This window comes from Neopsephotus bourkii, unplaced genomic scaffold (genome assembly GCF_033783945.1).
Source record: "Neopsephotus bourkii isolate Nb327-2 ecotype Australia unplaced genomic scaffold, CSIRO-AGI_Nbou_v1 NB_212, whole genome shotgun sequence".
NCBI lineage: Eukaryota > Metazoa > Chordata > Aves > Psittaciformes > Psittacidae > Neopsephotus > Neopsephotus bourkii.
This window is the reverse complement of record NW_026900724.1, coordinates 72,903-92,507: the sequence shown is the minus strand read 5'-3', so window position 1 is coordinate 92,507 and position 19,605 is coordinate 72,903. Positions and strand designations below refer to the sequence as shown.

Below are 19,605 nucleotides of genomic sequence, written 5' to 3'. Positions count from 1 at the left end.
GTTAGTTAACAACCTTTCTGAACTTACATTTTTAGTAATGAAAGTTAAGATATTAAGAGAAGAATAAACAGGACGCAACCATTACTTCAGAATTGGAAATAAATATAAAAATATAACATAATAATATAATTGGTGATGTAAAGACTGCCCAGACGCAGCAGAGAATGACACCATCACACTTAGAATCATAGAATAGTTAGGGTTGGAAAGAAACTAAACATCATCTAGTTCCAACCCCCCTGCCATGGGCAAGGACACCTCACACTAAAGTATGTCACCCAAGGCTCTGTGCTACCTGGCCTTGAACACTGTCAGGGATGGAGCATTCACAACTTCTTTGGGCAACCCATTCCAGTGCCTCACCACCCTCACAGTCAAGAATTTCTTCCTTATATCCAATCTAAACTTCCCCTGTTTAAGTTTTAACCCATTACCCCTTGTCCTATCACTACAGTCCCTAATGAAGAGTCCATCCCCAGGATCCCTATAGGCCCCCTTCAGATACTGGCAGGCTGTTATGAGGTCTCCACGCAACCTTCTCTTCTCCAGGCTGAACAGCCCCAATTTTCTCAGCCTATCATCATACAGGAGGTGTTCCAGTTCCCTGATCATAGAATAGTTAGGGTTGGAAAGGACCTTAAGATCATCAAGTTCCAACCCCCCTGCCATGGGCAGGAACACCTCGCTCTAAACTATATCATCCAAGGACTCGTCCAACCTGGCCTTGAACACTGCCAGGGATGAAGCATTCACAACCTCCTTGGGCAACCTATTCCAGTGCCTCACCACCCTCACAGTCAAGAATTTCTTCCTTATATCCAATCTAAACTTCCCCTGTTTAAGTTTTAACCCATTACCCCTTGTCCTATCACTACAGTCCCTAATGAAGAGTCCATCCCCAGCATCCCTATAGGCCCCCTTCAGATACTGGCAGGCTGTTATGAGGTCTCCACGCAACCTTCTCTTCTCCAGGCTGAACAGCCCCAATTTTCTCAGCCTATCATCATACAGGAGGTGTTCCAGTTCCCTGATCATAGAATAGTTAGGGTTGGAAAGGACCTTAAGATCATCAAGTTCCAACCCCCCTGCCATGGGCAGGAACACCTCGCTCTAAACCATATCATCCAAGGACTCGTCCAACCTGGCCTTGAACACTGCCAGGGATGAAGCATTCACAAACTCCTTGGGCAACCTATTCCAGTGCCTCACCACCCTCACAGTCAAGAACTTCTTCCTTTTATCCAATCTAAACTTCCCCTGTTTAAGTTTTAACCCATTACCCCCTGTCCTATCACTACAGTCCCTAATGAAGAGTCCCTCTCCAGCATCCCTATAGGCCCCCTTCAGATACTGGAAGGCTGCTATGAGGTCTCCACGCAGCCTTCTCTTCTCCAGGCTGAACAGCCCCAACTTTCTCAGCCTATCTTCATACGGGAGTGCTCCAGTCCCCTGATAATCCTCGTGGCCCTCCTCTGCACTTGTTCCAACAGTTCCATGTTCTTTTTATGTTGAAGACACCAGAACACAAGTTGTGTTGTACACAAGTGAGGTCTCACAAGAGCAAAGTAGAGGGGCAGGATCACCTCCTTCGACCTGCTGGTCACACTCCTTTTGATGCAGCCCAGGATACGGTTGGCTTTCTGGGCTGCTCACGTTCATTTTCTCATCAACCAACACCCCCCAAGTCCTTCTCCACAGGGCTGCTCTGAATCTCTTCTCTGCCCAGCCTGTAGCTTCAGCAAAGTTAAAAACTTTAAAAATTAAGTTTTAGATTAAATTATACACATCAGGCTGTATCTTGCCACCTGATTCATAGCAAAAGACACTCTTTGAAGAAGAAAAACTTTTCAAGTCTATCAGAAGTCAAGGAGTAAACAGAATGCTTCAAGACACATATAAAGCTACTCTTCCTCAGCTTTTTGTCGGGATCATGACTGCTCACTACTGATGCGAAGGGTTAACCGATGTACAGGAGGGTTAGGGTTAAGCTGGTTGCTTAACAATGTCACTGCTTACTCTACAAATGTGTGCTCCACACTTATTGTGCTTGCCAGAACAGGGTGGGAGGATCAAGGCTATCGATAAGAGGAAGGAACAGTAACTCCTGTTCTCTGGACCCCTAAACTGGCTGAAATCAGCTTTGTGGTTTGGACAGTGACTAAATGACCAGGGAACATGCGTAACGACTAGAGATGAAAAGTTCAGGGAAGACTCGTTTACTTCATCTTGACACTCGCGCATGTCCACCAGAAGACACTATGCAAGCAAGGACCTTTTACCTCATTATAATATGAAGCAGGGATAGGTCATGAATATGTATAGGTGTGTTGCATAACCTCGTTAATATGTAACAATTTAGAGGATAAATATGAAGGAGAACAACGCTGAGGTGCACATGCCTTTGGAGAAGCAATCCCCCATGTGCCTCAGAACTGAATAAAATATACCTACTTTACAACTTTAACGAGTTGTGGAGTCTACCCGCATATCAATTTGAAGAGCCAGCCAGGAGATGTCTGCTCAGCTGCAGGATCGGCTGAGGGGTGGACATCCTGGACACCCCAGGCCATTTGCCTGGAAGACCTCTGCTTCTCGTCCGCTCACTGCGGGGGCAGACAACAACCTGTGCTGGCTGCGGAAAAGGTATGCTTGTAATTTAGGAGAGCCTATAAGTCGTACACTCGGCTGGGGCTGCTAGTAAGCCGTGCAGAGATGTCTGGTGCACAGCATAGTTCCCCTTGGCAGGTAAGGCTTGCAAGCAGTAGGCTGGGGACTCGTCGACCGATAGAGCGGCCGCTAGGGATCCTGAGGGTGGATCGGGTGAGTCCAAGGACCTGTCAGCCGATAGAGTGGCTGTGAAACAGGCAAGTCCAGGGCTGGGGACTCGTCGACCAATAGAGCAGCCGCTAGCGATCCTGGGGGTGGATCAGGTAAGTCCAAGGACTCGTCGGCTGACAGAGCGGCCATGGACCAGGTGAGTCCAGGGTTTCTGCTGCATCCCAGGTTTTGGGAGCCAGTATGGACCTGCTAATGACTGTGTAGGAAGCAGAAGGGTAAGCGGAACCACTGTGTGGAGTGTGTCTGTGGGATCCCATGTGGGGTTAAAAGTGTTCTGTGTGGCTGAGATGTGGCATAGCTATGAAGCGAGTGTGGAGTCCTGATCCGCGGTTCCATGTTCTCCATGAGGAGAGCGGCCCGAGACAGACAAAGAGTATTTGTTTTGTGTTGTGTCTAAGTGTTTTGTGAGACTGAGATGTGGCATAGCTACAAAGCTATTTGTCTTGTATTGTATCTATTTGTTCTTGTGTATATGTCTCTCCTTAATGTTAAAGATTACTGTGTTTAAGCAGTAGGGGAGAAGCAGACAAAAGTAAACCGTGGCTAATTCGGGGGTTAAGAAGAGTTCCCTCGCTGCGCCCTAGTGGCTGTATAAGAGAAGGCCTAAAAATGGAACTCTGAACTATAACACATTGTTACAATGAATGTTGTTTTGAGGCAGCAAGGAAAATCGGAGGAAATAATGTATGCAGATATGTTTTTCACTTTAAGAAACCACCTGGAGTGACAGACTGAATGCAAAATTAATATAGCTCTCTGCCAGATTCCTTAATTTTGGCTTTGGAAAAGGACAGAGAAAAACTGAAAGCTAAGATGGAGAATGATGCTTAAAGTCAAAAAAAAAAAAAACAAAAACCAGTAATCAGGAAGATAGGTAGGAAAATCATGTATCACAAGTACCTCTGAGAGGAGCACCTTCTGTATCTGTCCTATCAGATATTGATAAGGAGGAGGAGATTGCTGTCACTGGCAACAAGCAGCAGATTCACAATCAGAGTTAAGAAAGGGTTAAAACAGAAGTGCTGTTGCAGAGGCAGGCATCTGCAACCCCTGCAGAGCAGGGTGAGCAGCTGTGAGAGAGAAGAAGAAAAAAAAAGAAAAAAAGAAAAGGAAAACCAAGGGGGAAAGGAGGGGAGCTCCCACCGCTCCTGTGTTTGAGCATGGGATGGGTGCTGGGGCAGGCAAACAAGTGGGAACAGACATGTTGACAGACGGGACTGAGTGGTTGTTGAATAAACGTGGATGGGAGTGAAGGAGGAAGCATGGAGAGCATATAGGAATCGGGGACAGGTAGAAAAGAAAAAGCTGGGTCGGCTACGGTGGTTGCTTTGAAACTGGTGGAGGAAGAATGTCAGGCAGAGGTGGGGGAGTGGGCTCTTCTGTGGAACCGGATCAGTGTGCAGTTTGGACGCTGGAAGTGAGACTGCCCTGGGGAGGGAAGTGCCATGGGATGGCTCCGGTGACTGAACTGGAACTAGACTGATGGGGACCGGGGGAATCTTCCCTAGCAGATCCACTGGCTATAACGAAGCTAGGGGACAAAGAAAAGAAAGTGGAATTTTTAGTTGATATGGGCCCAACATATTCAGTTTTAAACAAATCTTTAATGCCTTTGGGGGATGATTATATTATGGTAAAAGGGGCGACTGGCCAAAGTGAAAAGGCTTATTTTTCTAAACCACTGAAATATCAATTGGGAAAGCAAAGGGGTATTCATAAATTCTTATATATGCCTAACTCCCCAAAAGCTCTCCTAGGGAGAGACTTACTGGAACATTTGGGTGCAACTATTACTTTCAAAGGAGTCAAGATCACTTTAGAAGTAAATGACCAACAGTATATAGAGATTTTTAGTTCTGATCACTAATCACGCTGAGGAAGAAGTCCAGGAAGATATTCCTGTCAGGTATTCCCAGGAGTATGGGTGACAAATATACCTGGAAAAGCCAAAAATGCACCCCCGATACAGATTAAGCTCAAGGAGGGAAAGCAGCCAGTCGGGATTAAACAATACCCCCTGAAAAAGGAAGATAGGGAAGGAATTTGCCCAATGACTGAAAATTTCCTACAGCTAGGACTGCTAAAAGAGTGCCAATTTGATTTTAACATCCCTATTTTGCCTGTTCGTAAACCTGATGGGTCATACCGGGTGGTACAGGATTTACAGGCTGTTAACAAAATAACAGAGAATCTTTACCCTATAGTAGCAAGTCCATACACTTTGCTAACATGCTTAACACCAAAGCTAACTTGTTTTACCGTTCTAGACTTGAAGGATGCTTTCTTTTGCCTCCCTCTCCACGAAGTCAGCCAAAATAACTTCTACCGTGGCTGCTGCTCTCACCCTAGAACAGAACAAGTAACTCGCCACACAACAGTCGCAATTATATTGCATTAGCAACCGCCCGTTCCATACCAATTACACCCTCATTAACGGCAGCCTTTTTGTCACACATCGTGCGTCAAACAGGTGCCTCTTCTTTTGTTTCCATCTCGTCGAGCAAACAACTTCAAGGGATAAAATCAACCTCGGCAACAAAAAAAAAAAAAAAAACAAAAAAAAAAGAGAAAAGGCTATCCTGATTCCAGATGCGATTCACTTACCGGGCGGGATGGTGAAACCGGGCTGCAGCTGGATGGTGGTCTGCTGTGGCGGCCTCACGATCAGCTGCGGGGCCACGATTCTGGAGCTAGCGCCTAGCGCCAGACGGGGTGATAGGGCCTGGGGGGCGGTTGAAGGGGCAGCGCTAACCGCTAGCTTGGGCGCGGCGGGGCCCGGCGGAGTGCAGTTGGCAGTCGAGCCCTGCCCCGGTGGGGTGGCAGGCACGGGGCTAGTTGAGGTACCGAGTGCGTTTACTGCGGAGAGCGGGCCGTGCGCGAGCTTGGTCTGTGACGTAGCGGCATCGCCTCTGCCGTGGCTGCTGGCTAATGGGACTGCCGCCGGCTGGCCCCAGGCACCCTCCCCGTTGGGCGCCGCCTTGCCGGGGAGTGACGTGGTGGCGGCAGAAGCAGTCTCCGCCGCTCCCTCCGGCCCACCGCCCCCCGCCGAGGTCCCGCTACCCTCCGCGGTCTCATTGCGCTGCAGAGGCAGTACCCCGCTGTTGGCGGCGGGCGGATTGCCGATGGGGCTCCCCGTGTCCCGGGCAGCAGCGCCGACAGCCACGTGGTTGTTCACAGACTGGGCAGAGACGCTAGCAGGCGGGGGAGCAGCGGGCTGTGGCGGTGCAAGGGCGGCGAGCGCTCTGGGGTTGTCGCCGCCGCTGCTGAGAGCCGCTCCATGTGATTGCTGCACACTACTACTATTTACACTCACTCCCCTCCCTGCCACCGCCACTACCGCCACCGAGGGGAACGGGAGCTGCCCCTGAACAGGGGCTCGGCTCTCCGCGACTCCGGGGCACCCCACCGCCGCCTCCTCTGCTCCGGGAGTGGAAGAAGGCACAGGATGTCCTTGCTGCTGTCGAACGGGGCTACTGCCCCCTACTAGGCTCCCCTGGTGGTGCTGCTGCTGTTGGGACGGGGCGAAGGTCCTGTGCTGAGGCGCCTCGACGGAATTTTTTCTGCCTGTCAGCTGCGATTCTAAAGAGCCCACCAGATCACTGATCACCTTCTCATCCACTTCCTCAGTGAAGAGCAGCATCTCTTCCAAGGGGTCCGAGGAGCCCGTCGCCATCTTGCGTAGAGCTGAAAACCGGCCACACACCACGCAAGCGCACTAACGTCTACCGCACGCGAGGCATACTGGGGGAAACCAGCTTCCTCTTCTTCTCGTTCCTCCTCTCCTCTTTTCGCGGCACGATGAGATCTGTATATTTTCTAAGGAGTGGTGTCAGCGAAAGTATAGTCGGCTTTGTCTTGGTCGCTGTGGGAAGCGATAGTGTGCTCGGGCAAGTGCCTTAGTGACGCGGATGGGTGGTGTGTGTGAGAGCCGGACGTTATTTGTGTCTGTAGGAACTTCTGGAAGGGAGGTTTGAGGCTTGGAGGAGACCTGCCGCCCTGGTGAAGAGGGGTGTGAGGTATATAGGAATGATTCGTGTCAGAAACTTAGGAGTCCTTGTCATCATTGCACTTTGGGAGGAATCGAAAATCATGTGTAGAATGTATACGAATGATCAGATTAAGATGGAAGTTCCTGTAAATACAATGATGAAAAGAAGAGAAGGAACAAAGGAATAATCCTTCCTAATGAAAGTCTTTGTTACTTTAAGGGGTACTTTGTTTAACTACTTGAATGTCTCAAATGCTTTGCTAACTACAGAGGGTGTTTTGTTTAACTGCTTGAATACCTTAAGGGGGTTAGGTAATCAAGGGATACATTCTGTTACGGGATGAGGTGGAACTTGTGTATTCAATATGTAACTATATAAGAAATGGAATTGAGGGGGCTAAGATAGTGGTTAAGCTTGTGACAGACATTCCCTGTTAATGTATTGCCAAGGAATTCAATGACTTTTTAAGAAGTTTCATCACCCAAAGATAAGATCCCAGCAACAGGAGGAGAACAATGAAAAAGAATCACATCGGTATTTGGGTGAAGGAGACGACAGGATTGGCTGAAACCCAAGACCGAGGAGTATAAGAGACTGTACCCCAGAACTCTCGGTGTGCGTCTTGGGTGGAGTGGAGACTCCCCGGCGCACCCAGCGCTGCTTGCTTATTGCCTCTCGAAATTAATCAATTGTAATAAAAAATTAATTAAATCAGATCATGGCCAAGACGAAATTTTTATAAAAGGGGTATGAGTTTGCACGTTAGAAATTGAAATGTCACGCACTCATATCATCTTTTGGTAGAGAAGCTGTCATAATTACGTTCTTTGCCTTCACTTCATACCCTGTGAGGATAGTTGCAGCAAGGATAATTTTCTTCACGCTTAGGAAGAACTGAAAGCATACATGTAGTCAGCTGTAGGGGCTCAGGTGCCTGAAACAAACTCCTTCAAAGGCGGTAACTGCATGGGCTGTTGAAGCTGTTTGAAATCCTTAAGAGCACACAGAGTATGTTCAATGCTAATTTCACCTCGACAAGAATGGTTGCAATAATACAATTTCTAATGTGGATGCTATTAACAGAAGACTTGTAAACAAAAAATAAGATTCTTTACATCATCACAGCAGTTGTTTTGGTCTACTGTATTTCCTCAGCATCCCCACAAGAAATTTGAGGTAGTTAATTTTGATACTAATACTTTTGCCATTGCACTCCTATATACCCTTTTCCTATCAGTTTGCCTCATGCATTCAGAAATACCATTTGAGAGAAAGATGGCGGTACCAAATCATAATTTCTTTGTTAGGACAAAATGGTTCAGACAAATACCCATTTAACATATCAATCCTGCTACAATAATACAAAACTACTACTACTCTCCTGGGTTCAGCAGTAGCAGTCACTTTTCTCCTTAGTAGCTGGTGGTGCTGTGGTTTTGACTTTCAGCCTGAGAAAAATGCTGATCACACCGATGTTTTGAGTTGTTGCTAAGTAATGCTTACTCTGACCAAGGACTTTCTGAGTCTCATGCTCTGCCAGTGAGGAGGAGCATGGGAAGCTGGGAGGAAGTAGAGATGGCACACCTGAGCCAAACTAGCCAAAGGGGTATTCCATACCACAGCACATCATGCCCAGTATATAAATTGGTGGGAGTTACCCAGAAGGTGGAGATTGCTGCTTGGGTCAGGCTAGGAATTGGCTGGTGAGCAACTGTATTCTCTTCCCTTGTTATTTCCCTTATTATTATTGGTAGTAGCAGTAGTGGTTTTGTATTATACCTGAGTTACTGGACTGTTCTGATTTCAACCCATGGGAGTTACATTTTTTCAGTTCTCCTCCCCATCCCTCTGGGAGTGGGGGGAGGAAGAAGGGGGAAGTGAGCAAGCGACTGCATGGTTCCAAGTTACCAGCTGGGCTTAAACCATAACAAGTGCTGCTAAGGGAAATAACAAGGAAAGATAATATAAAACTAAAAAGGGAAGGGAGGGAAAACCCCAATAAACACAAGTGATTGTAATGGGTGAGAACCTAGCTTAGAGTTGATTCCCTCTCATGAGAGGCACAACAAAGTATGCCTTTTGTCACAGTGTATTCAGTAGAGTATATATAGTTACATTCCTTGTGACTGTTTGTTGGAAAGAGACAGGTGTGCATCTGTTCTATGACCTTTATATTTGGCTGCACTGGGGTGCCTGGCCATTGCTCTCAGCGTGGATAACAGTGACATCATGAGAAAATGCCTGGCCCCATGAGTAAATAATTAGAGATCCGGCATAGAACCAGTTGTTTTTCTAAGGGTATAAAAGCAGGACCCTCTTGTGGCCATTAGAGAAGCCATCACCTATGGGTAGATGCACCACATACTAATTTTCCCAATTACCTGACACTCCTGGCATCAGCTGCAAAGGGACTTCCCTACTGGATGTGTGGGCCTAGATGATGGTAATTGGGGATATATTTCTTCTTAATCACTGTTCTCTCTATGCAGTAATGATTTGATGCATTGATAACTTTCTACAGTACTTGTATACCTCCATCTCCGATTTGCTTTATTGCACTTATTCACTATAGATAAATTTACCTAATTCACATTAGTGTGCTTTTTTAATAAACTCTGCATATTATACAGCTAATGCATGGTCATTTTGTGGCATACTCTGCATGTCAGCAGAACAGTGATGCAAAATAAAATTGCTTACCACCCATGGACCATTAGCCAGTCCCATCCAAGTAGGAATCTTCCCTTCTAGGTAACCCCCCCAGTTTATATACTGGGCATGATGTGCTGTGGTATGGAATACCCCTTTGGCTAGTTTAGGTCAGGTGTGCTATCTCTGCTTCCTCCCGGCTTCTTGTGCCCCTCCTCACTGGCAGAGCATAAGACTAAAAAGTCATTGGTCTGAGTAACTGTTACTTAGCAACAACTCAAACACTGGTGTGTTATCAGCATTGTTCTCAGACTAAAGCCAAAACACAGTACTGTACCAGTTACAGTTGAACCCAGGACAAGGGCTCACAGTGTATGAGTGTGCAACTCTTCTTCAGTCCCAGACTCAATCTTTTAAGTCAGACATTGTATGACTTGTCAAGTCACTAAACTGCTAATAACTGATTTATTACCATCTATTTCCTCTCACTGTATGTTACATTTTTATTTGGGCTAATTTTTCCTGATTATCTGTTTATACCTTTAGAAGCAGGTTTATGAATCAAAATAAACTGCTTTTAAAAGGCAATAAAAATAGGCTGCCCCAGTTAATTATGTTTACAAGTCTCTTGAAATTAAACCAGTACATATTTCTTAAATAAAATGGCCAGTAGAAGTACTGAAAGCGCAAAGGTGTGGTCAGGATATATAAGCAGGAGAAAGTGCAGTAAGTGACTGTGAAAGCACAGTAGTGCTTATGAAAAATGGTATTAAGTATACACAGGAGATCTAGAAATCAAAAAATTGCTTAGGAAATGAGTATTTTATTTTTTTCTTTTATAGAACAATATAGCTGAATGAAATTTGGACTTTTAAAAATGTTTCTTGTCGACGCGGGAGTCACAAACAACGCAGGAACGATCAGTGTGATCAGCCAATGCCAATTTATTACAAAGCTTTAACTCCTTACATACCATTTCCTACAGGCATTTACAGTGATTTGGCATATTATGATTGGATGCATGTCTTGAAGACCCTTAGTGAGACTAACACACAATTGGTTAAGCACAGGTGTGAGAACTTGACCTCAAAAGCTTGCCAACAGTCCACAGTTCTCATTAACTCAGTGAATTACAGCTTCTTCTTATCTTCCTTGCTTAAGCTTCCTCGGGCCTCCCACGGCCTTGCTGTATCTTTCAGGATTATTCAGTTTATGTACCAATTATGCGTTCTCCTGTGAGAACACTGTCTCCACATCTCCCCCTTTTTGTTTTATGTATCTTTTGGATGACCCTACTTGAGCAGGGGATTTGGGCTAGATCATATTTTCAACATATGCCAACTACAGGCTGCTGGGCCTGCCCCTTTTTTCTGCTGTATGTCTCTCTGGTAACAGGGGAGGCCATCCTTCACATCAAGGTCTGGCATGGCATGTGTCCCCACCGCTCCACGCCTGCTGGGTTGCAGCCAGCAGTGGAGCTAAAGGTTCTTCTTGGTGGCAAACACAGAGGCCAACCCAGTCTTGCCCTTGATTGTGGTAGCAGGCATTTGGTCAGCCTCAGTCCTTGCACCTTGTTGTCAATGCAGTTTCACCTGCTTCATCCAGTAACAAGTTGTTATCATGGCAAGGCACACACACAGATTTACATTAGCAGAGTAACTATTACAGGGTGCAGCAGCATGTTGAAGATGCTGATGCCAGCAAGGGACTAGCCAAAGAAATTTCTTACCAGTGGAATTCTCCCACCCTCTTAATTTGCTCCATTACCTGCTTTATAACACTACCATTGTATTAGAATATTCCTATCTTTTGCTTTAGCATTTTCTAGCAGCTACTACAAATTTGCATACTCTAACATCTCTTTTACAAGTGACAAATCCATATAATACAAGGTGTAGTTTCTTATCAGCAACTGGCTAGTAAATACAGGTGGTTTCATACACAAAATCAAAGCCTCTAACAATAGCTACTTTACAAGCACACATATTCAAGCTGTTACTTTTCCGTTGCCCTCAAATGATGTTTAGCAATCATTGGTTTTTCTCTTCCTCTATCTCATTCTGCTTGGGGTATTCACGATCAGCTCCTGTAGCTGAAGCATCAGGTTTCTCCATTCGTCTGTCCAGATCATGGCAAGGCTTGACAAACTTTGCAGGCAGTCGCCATGGAGCTGTAGGCAGGAGGACACAAATACACCCCCTCCTCCAGGTTATCAGTTCTTGAGAAGTAGACAAGTTAAACGAGGAGTTTGCCGCATCATTGCCTTTTTTTTTTTTTTTCTCTGCCACCCTCATGCTGCTTAGGTGATGGCTCACAAAGCTTGTGGTTGCACTACCCCTCTCACTTTTTCAGTTAGCAGTTCTTGTTTCAACCAATCTATCTGTTCCTCCAAGTCTTTGATTCATCCCCAGGTTACTCTAAACATATTAAGCTTGGTTTGGTTTTGTTTTGTTTTTTCTCTCCTCGGCTCTGGTGTCCATCCTGGTCCTTCCACCAGTGGAGCACTGGGAGCCGAATCAGAGGGCAGCTTCTTTTGAACATGGGGACTGAACTCTCACCAAATACTTTTTTTTTTTTTTTTTTCCCCAAAGTTGCTCACCCTGCTTTGCACAGCTACAAACGCAGGCCTTCTTGGCAGCAGCTACAGCTGCCTGCCTGCTTCAGCAGCAACCATAAATACCTGCCGGCAACTGCGCTTTTGCATTAACCCTTTCTTGTCTGAAATGTTAAACTGCTACCCGTTAAAAACTTTTACATGAACCCAACAACAAAAAATACACAGAACACTGTCTGCCCTCAACACACACACACACACTCACATGTGGGATCCCACATGCACACTCCACACAACTACAATATCTGAAGCACAAAATCCCAACAATCATTACCTCCACCACACAATCCCACGTACAGAACGTGGCACAAGGACCCTGTGGAGACTAACAAGAAAACCAGCTCCGAGAAGCATTGCCACAGTGCAAGGTGGCAGGCTTAACCCTGGCGGGCATCCCTCGAAAGGATCTGCCTCCCCCACATCGCATGAGGCTTGGGCTTTTATACTGACCAAAATGCACACTCATTCCGACACAGGTGGCTAGCCTATGTTGGAAGAAGTAGCCAGCAGTACTTATAAAGGCCTCCAAAGGTCGATAGAAACCTGGACATACTTATTTTTACCAGCTTCTAGTACATGAGTATCACAGAGAGAATGTATTAAATGAGTTGTATATGGGGTCATAAGTCCTCAGTCCATCACAGTCTGCCCGATACTCCTGATAAGAGCATACGAGAGACCTTCCCACTGCGGGTCTTTCTGCAGAACATACACCACCAGGAAAGCACACAATACATCTGCATCCCCCACTGGTCTCGCATCTCCCTTTACAGCTGTGCATTTAACATGAGGATCTAGGGGATATAAATCAGGCTCCTTTTCCAGATGAATAGGCTCCAGGTCAAAAGGACCATCCAGGTCAGCATCAGAATTATCAGGCATCAGAACCTCAGGAGCAGCAACAGCAGTCTGATGGAGGTGCACAGGCTCCTTCTTGGGGTCAATAGGGCCTGAGTCAAAAGGATCATCTTCATCTCTGTCCTCAGTCTTAGCAGCCGCAGCGGCAACCGGCGAATGTTGGGACGGGGTTGGGGGGGTGGTGGTGTTTTTCGTGTTGGTTGTGTTTTGTGGTTTTTTTTGTTTTTTTTTTTACTTTAACGTAAAAAAGGTTGCTCCCTTCACTTTAAGAAGGACTGAAAACATCCATAAAACGGATGTCCTAAGCTCAAATTTCAGTTCATTCAATCACTGACAAGGGGGGTGTCCTGGGGCAGTGCTGCCTCTTTCCAGGGTTTCACCCATCGAGCTGGCACCCACCTCAGACCAGAATCTGTAATTACACACATATTACCTTGACCAGTTAGTTTTACTTCCGCAGGACCTTTCCAAATGCCAGTTTCCAAAGCCTTTTACTGGACCAGAATACCCAGAGTTTTAAACAGAATAACCTGTAAATCTAGATTCCATTGAGCAGCATAAGAGGTAGTGTTTTTTGTCATAATGTGATCTAAGGCCTCATTCTGAGCTTTTAATAGAACCTTTTTTGTTTTTCCTATGGCTCACCCTTTAGAAGGGGCATAAGATCAGTCAGATCATCATTTGTGATTCCACACAAAGGGCAGATCTATTGAATATCACCCATCAATTTCCGCACATCAGACAAGGTTTTTATCTCTGTGGTAATTTTAACTTTTTGAGGCCTAATTTCACTTCCGGAAATGATCCACCCCAGATATTTCCAAGGGCTTCATGCTGCTCTCTGTCTGGTGCAATTACCAGTCCTGCTTTCGCTAATTCTGATTGTAGCAGCTAGAGGAGATGGTCCTTGTTTAAATCTTTGCCTGCAATTAGGATATCATCCATATAGTGATAGATAACACATTTTTGCAGTTTTTATCAGATCAGTTGCAGTACCCAGGCAACATACAGTTGACAAAGAACAGGAAACTTTTTCATACCTTGAGGTAAAACAACCCATTCATATCTCTTAGCAGGCTCTCCTTTGTTAATTGCTGGGACAGAGAAAGCAAATTTTTCACAATTGCTTGGGTGTACAGGAATTGTGAAAAAACAGTCTTTTAAATCAATTACTATTAAATCCCAACCCTGAGGTATTATTGAAGGGCTAGGCAAGCTAAGTTGCAAAGCAACGACATTCAATTGTCTTGTGTCCAAATTTCTCACATCTAATACATTTATCTGCAAAACCAGTAACACTACCGGGGGGGGGGCAGGCTGCTGAACTAATTTTCTTTTAAAGTACACTTTCTTTTTAAAATGTCCCGTCCGTCCACAATTATAACATCTCATACCTTTAGCACCCCCACGATCACCCTAACCATATTGTAAAAGGGGTTTAACAGCAGCGGCAAAGGCAGTAGCCATGTATCCAGCCTTTTCCTCTGCTGTGCCCCCTTTAAACCATATCTGAAGGTGGGGAGTAAGCAACGACTGAGCTATCATACGGATATCATATGGTGCTAAGATATATGCAGAAAAAATATGTGCAGTAATTGCCTGAGTATATGATGATTTTAACCCATAGGATGTTACCAGTTGAGCGCCTCCTTTACTGCCTCTAAATCCAATGCCTCCCACTCCTTTCTCCCATGTGGAGTGCTGAACACCCGGAATGCTGAGGGACCCATAGTCGAAAATTCCCCCATAACAATTGCATCTTTGATCATCCCAGGCCAACGTTTAGCAGAGTTATTACCATAATCCCCTATCCCGTGCCCAACACCCCCCTCCCACTCCCCTTTCTTTACTACTGGATTGTAGGGGAGTGGGGCAGAGGATTCAGAGGTTTCTTTTGTCTCCAATACTTTAATTTCTTCATCAGCTGTCGCAGTTGACCATCACTGAGGCTGATTCACATCTGCTGATGAGCTGAACTGTCTGAACCGTCTGAGTCAGGATCAGGAAGGGGAGGGTACGAGTCCAGTTCTGTCGGAGACTCTGGGTCTGGTTCCAATTCTGATTCGGGACCTTCTTCCTCTAGGTCGAAGGTGACCACGTTTGCACTTTCGGGCGCGAGCACCGTTTCACTTTATCTCCCCCCTTATACCGAGGAGCCTTCTGCGGTGCCACGCTAGGCACAACGGTGGGGGGCAAATACCATAGAGGTAGCACTCTTCTCTACCTCTGACTGATGTTGCGAAGGAGCAGCAGCCAGGAAAACAGATGCCACTGCTGCCTCTTCCGATTTCATTTCCTTTAAAGTCTCAATTATCAATCTCCATAACGAATACTTCGGGGCTTCCTTTGTCCCTTTACTGATCTCATCCCACAACGCCTGACCTATACGTTCCCATTCAGAAACTTCAAAGGTGGCTTGCTCTGCGGGGATAAAGCCACTATCCTGGGCCCACTTTAACAGCCTCAGTGAGGTGGCACTATCATGTTGCAGTCCTCTCTTAGAGAGAATTATGTTGGAGGAGCTCCATCACTGCCTGTTCCTCTCTGGAAGGAGAGTGCCCCTTCTCCTCCCCGGCCGCTCACTTGATCAGGGCGAGATCCCACTGTTATTCCACTGTTTGCAGACGCCTGACTTTCACAGAGCCAGGGCAGTGCTGAATTTCGGCCGGCTCTCCACTCCCTCTTCTTTGATCGGACCTTCAAACTTGCATGCCACAAGTTACCGATCTGAGGGTCCCTGTTCGGGTGCCATTTGTTGATGCGGGAGTCACGGACAAAGCAGGAACCATCAATGCGATCAGCGAATGCCAATTTATTACAAAGCTTTAACTCCTTACATACCATTTCCTACAGGCATTTACAGTGATTTGGCATATTATGATTGGATGCATGTCTTGACGACCCTTAGAGACTAACACAATTGGTTAAGCACAGGTGTGAGAACTTGACCTCGAAAGCTTGCCAACAGTCCACAGTTCTCATTAACTCAGTGAATTACAGCTTCTTATCTTGCTTGCTTAAGCTTCCTTGGGCCTCTCAAGGCCTTGCTGTATCTTTCAGGATTATTCAGTTTACGTACCAATTAGGCGTTCTCCTGTGAGAACGCTGTCTCCACAGTTTCTACCTTGAAATTTAAATATATTAATAGACTATAATTCAATTTGCTATTGCAGAATATTTGCGTTGAAAAAATTTCAGAATCTGTCCAATTATTTTAAGAGTCCCACGTTTTATTATCTTTGGAGAAGGCTCCATGCTTCCTTCACTTACTTGCCCTGATCCTGGACTTGATTTGTATACCACCATCTCCAGAGTTTTTATAATGAAAAGCTAGACATGATTCTGCAACTAGTCCTGTATCTGAAGAGTTTTCATATACATTTTTCTAACATTCTGGCATTAAACTGGGTGTCTCTATTTAAAAAAACAAAACAAACAAAAAAACCCCCACAAAAAATAAAAACAAAAAGCAACAAAAAAACAACAAACAAAAATACACACACACAGAAGGAAATATTATTGCTTTGTGACTTTAAAGGATAAAAAGTCATTTTCCCACCAGAGGGAGAAAATGGGAAGTCATGATTTATACAACATATTGCAAAACCTAAAAAATTACTTACTTTAATTAGTTTTAAATTACACTTGTGGGTGGGTCATCTCTAAAATATGATTTCATATTTCTTCCCACTCACCTCCTCTTAATTGAGCCATTTTATGTATATAAACACACAGAATAAGGAAGTATAATAGAATAATTTAATAAAACATGTATACTGATTCACATTGGACTCTAAGTAAAAAAATTATGACATACATAATGTATGTAAACTTGTTGCTGAAGCTGGCTTTGGTCTTGTGCTTCTATGTAGGGAATGAGACTTTTAGTATAGAATCTCAATGACCTTTTGTATTCATTCCTTTATTATAAAAATATTTTTCAAATATTTACATGCTTATAGTAATTCCTATAACATGGAACTCAAATCATGGCTTACAACAGTTTAAAGGCAGGTCCATTACAATCTCCACACCTGGTCTCCATATAGTTTAACACTGCAATGAATTCCTCCCCTTGTCCCTAGGGGTGCACCTGCTCCAAGTGGTGCTGCAGCATGACCTCATGCACAGCTACTGATGCTTCAAGGTGTACTTTCTCCAGCGTGGACTCATCCTTGAGCCGTATCCCTTCAGAGGTATACCTGCTGTGGCTCAGACATAACAATGGCCATAGATGCTCTGGCATGGACTCATCTACAGCCACAGGTGTTTCAGGGTGTCCTGCTCCCATGTGGACTCATCTATAGGTCACGCAGTTCCTTTGACTAGAGTTCACGCTGGAGTTCCAGCCTGTCCAGTAGTACAGCAGCACAGAAACAGCAGCAATGCCCTGGCCATCCGCCAGCCCAGGGTATTGCCACTGCTGTTATCAAAATGCTCCCAGGCACAGCAGTCAGATGATAAGCAGGACAGCAAGCAGTGAAAGCAAAAACCAGTCACTAATGAGCATGACACTAATATACAGTAAGGCAAGCAAGCCCCATGGCAAACATAGCACTCTGTCAATTAATAGCTAAACAGCAAACACAGCTATAAATTCCATCTAGCACATCCCAATCAGATCTGTCATTATCTCAAATCCTTCGTGTCTTATGTTGGGCATCAAAAAAGGACTGTCATGGTGTAATCCCAGCTGGCAACTAAGCACCACATAGCCACTCACTCACCCTCCCACCCCCCAGTAGGATGGGGGAGAGGACTGGTAGGGTAGAAGTGAGAAAACTGATGGGTTGAGATAAAGACAGTTTAACAGGTAAAGCAAAAGCTGAACACGTAAGCAAAGTGAAGCAAGGAATTCATTCAGCATTTCCCATCCACAGGCAGGTGTTCATCCATCTCTAGGAAAGCAGGGCTCCATCACATGTTAAGGGTTACTGAGGAAAACAAAATGCCATCACTCCAAATGACTGACTGACACTGACACACACCCCCCCCTTTCTTCTTTTTCCCCCAGCTTTATATACTGAGCATGACATCACATGACATAGAATATCCCTTGGGTCAGTTGCAGTCAACTGTCTCAGCTGCATCCCCTCCCAACTCCTTATTCACCCTCAGCCTGCTCACTGGTGGGGTGGGGAGCAGAAAAGTTCTTGACTGTGTGTAAGTTGCTCAGCAGTAACTAAAACATCTCTGTATTACCAATACCATTTCACCAAATCCAAAACACAGCCCCATACCAGCTACTGTGAAAAACGTTAACTCTATCACAGAAAAAACAGGACACCTCTAAAGGAGTGAAAGCACTTAAGAAGGAGCATTATTTGCCTAGTTAAATGACATGGGTTTCTTTCAAATACACACTTTCAGTGCCTTCAAATATACAATTTAAGTATCTTAATGGGGTGATTTAAGTCCAGCCAGCAACCCAGAACCACGCAGCTGCTCGCTCGCTCACTCTTCCTCCCCAGAGGGATGGGGAGGAGAATCAAAATAATGTAACTCCCATGGGTTGAGATAAGAACAGTCCAGTAACTAAGGTATAACACAAACCACTACTGCTACCACCAATAATAACAATGATGATAAGGGAAATAACAAGGGAAGAGAATACAAATGCTTGCTACCTGCCAACAGATACCCAGCCCGACCCGAGCAGTGATCTCACCCTTCTGGTTCATATACCAGACATGATGTGCTGCGGTATGGAACACCTCTTTGGCTAGTTTTGGTCAGGTGTCTTGTCTCTGCTTCCTCCTGGCTTCCCCTCCTCCCTGGCAGAGCATGAGACTCAGAAAGTCCTTGGTCAGAGTAAACATTACTAAGCAGCAACTAAAAACATGGGTGTTATCAGCACTGTTCCCAGGCTGAAAGTCAAAAGCACAGCACTGCACCAGCTACTAAGAAGGAGAAAAATGACTGCAACTGCTGAACCCAGGACACTTAAGTTTACATTTAATATTAAAATGGTACCTACCAGATTTAGATAAGGCTTTGAGGTAACTTCTTAAAATGAATTCAAAGAAGTCTTTACATACAGAATTGAAATTCACTTTATGCTATAAAAATATTCTTTCAACTGCTGATTTTAAGCATGAATTAAAAACTTTAAGTTCCACAAACTGGAGAGCACCAAGATGGCTAGAGCATCCAAAGGGTATTCTAGAAACGTGTCTAAATTTAGTTTCATGTACTTCAGTTGCAAGTAACTTTTATATATACATATATTATGGAAATTTAGGAGCTTTTGTTTTAAAGTTAATCATCATTGCAAATATTTGACTGCACTCATCTAGACAGGACTTGATGTAAAACTTTATTTTCTGCTGAGTTACAAGTATTGATTTTTCAACAGTGGACTCCCAGACTTGACATGGTCATATATATCCAGTAATTAACTGCACAACTTTGTTCAAAAAATCTTTCAGTTAGTCCAGGACATGCTAGAATCACATCACAGCAAAGCTCCCTGAGTACTCAATTTCTCCATGACTTTACAGTCAGTTGAACTTGGGCATAAAGTCTCTGTAAATCTAATATGGCTCCTATTTTGAAACCTGCAGACTCTTCCAAAAAAAATCTGGCTTGTTATTGTGCTTCAAAGCCCTATTCTGAGAAAAATACTTGCTGAATCTTTGCAACATGAGTGCCCAGTTG

General features: G+C 44.9%; 1 protein-coding gene across 1 annotated transcript in view; it reads right to left on the bottom strand.

Moving 5' to 3' along the window:
* Positions 1-6,615, bottom strand: part of LOC133207445 (transcription initiation factor TFIID subunit 4-like) — a 93,937-nt gene extending 87,322 nt beyond the window's left edge. The window contains exon 1 of the mRNA XM_061344361.1: positions 5,443-6,615. Within this exon, the coding sequence (XP_061200345.1) occupies positions 5,443-6,511 (1,069 nt within the window). The 5' untranslated portion in view covers positions 6,512-6,615. The remainder of the gene's footprint in view (positions 1-5,442) is intronic.
* Positions 6,616-19,605: the final 12,990 nt, after the last annotated feature.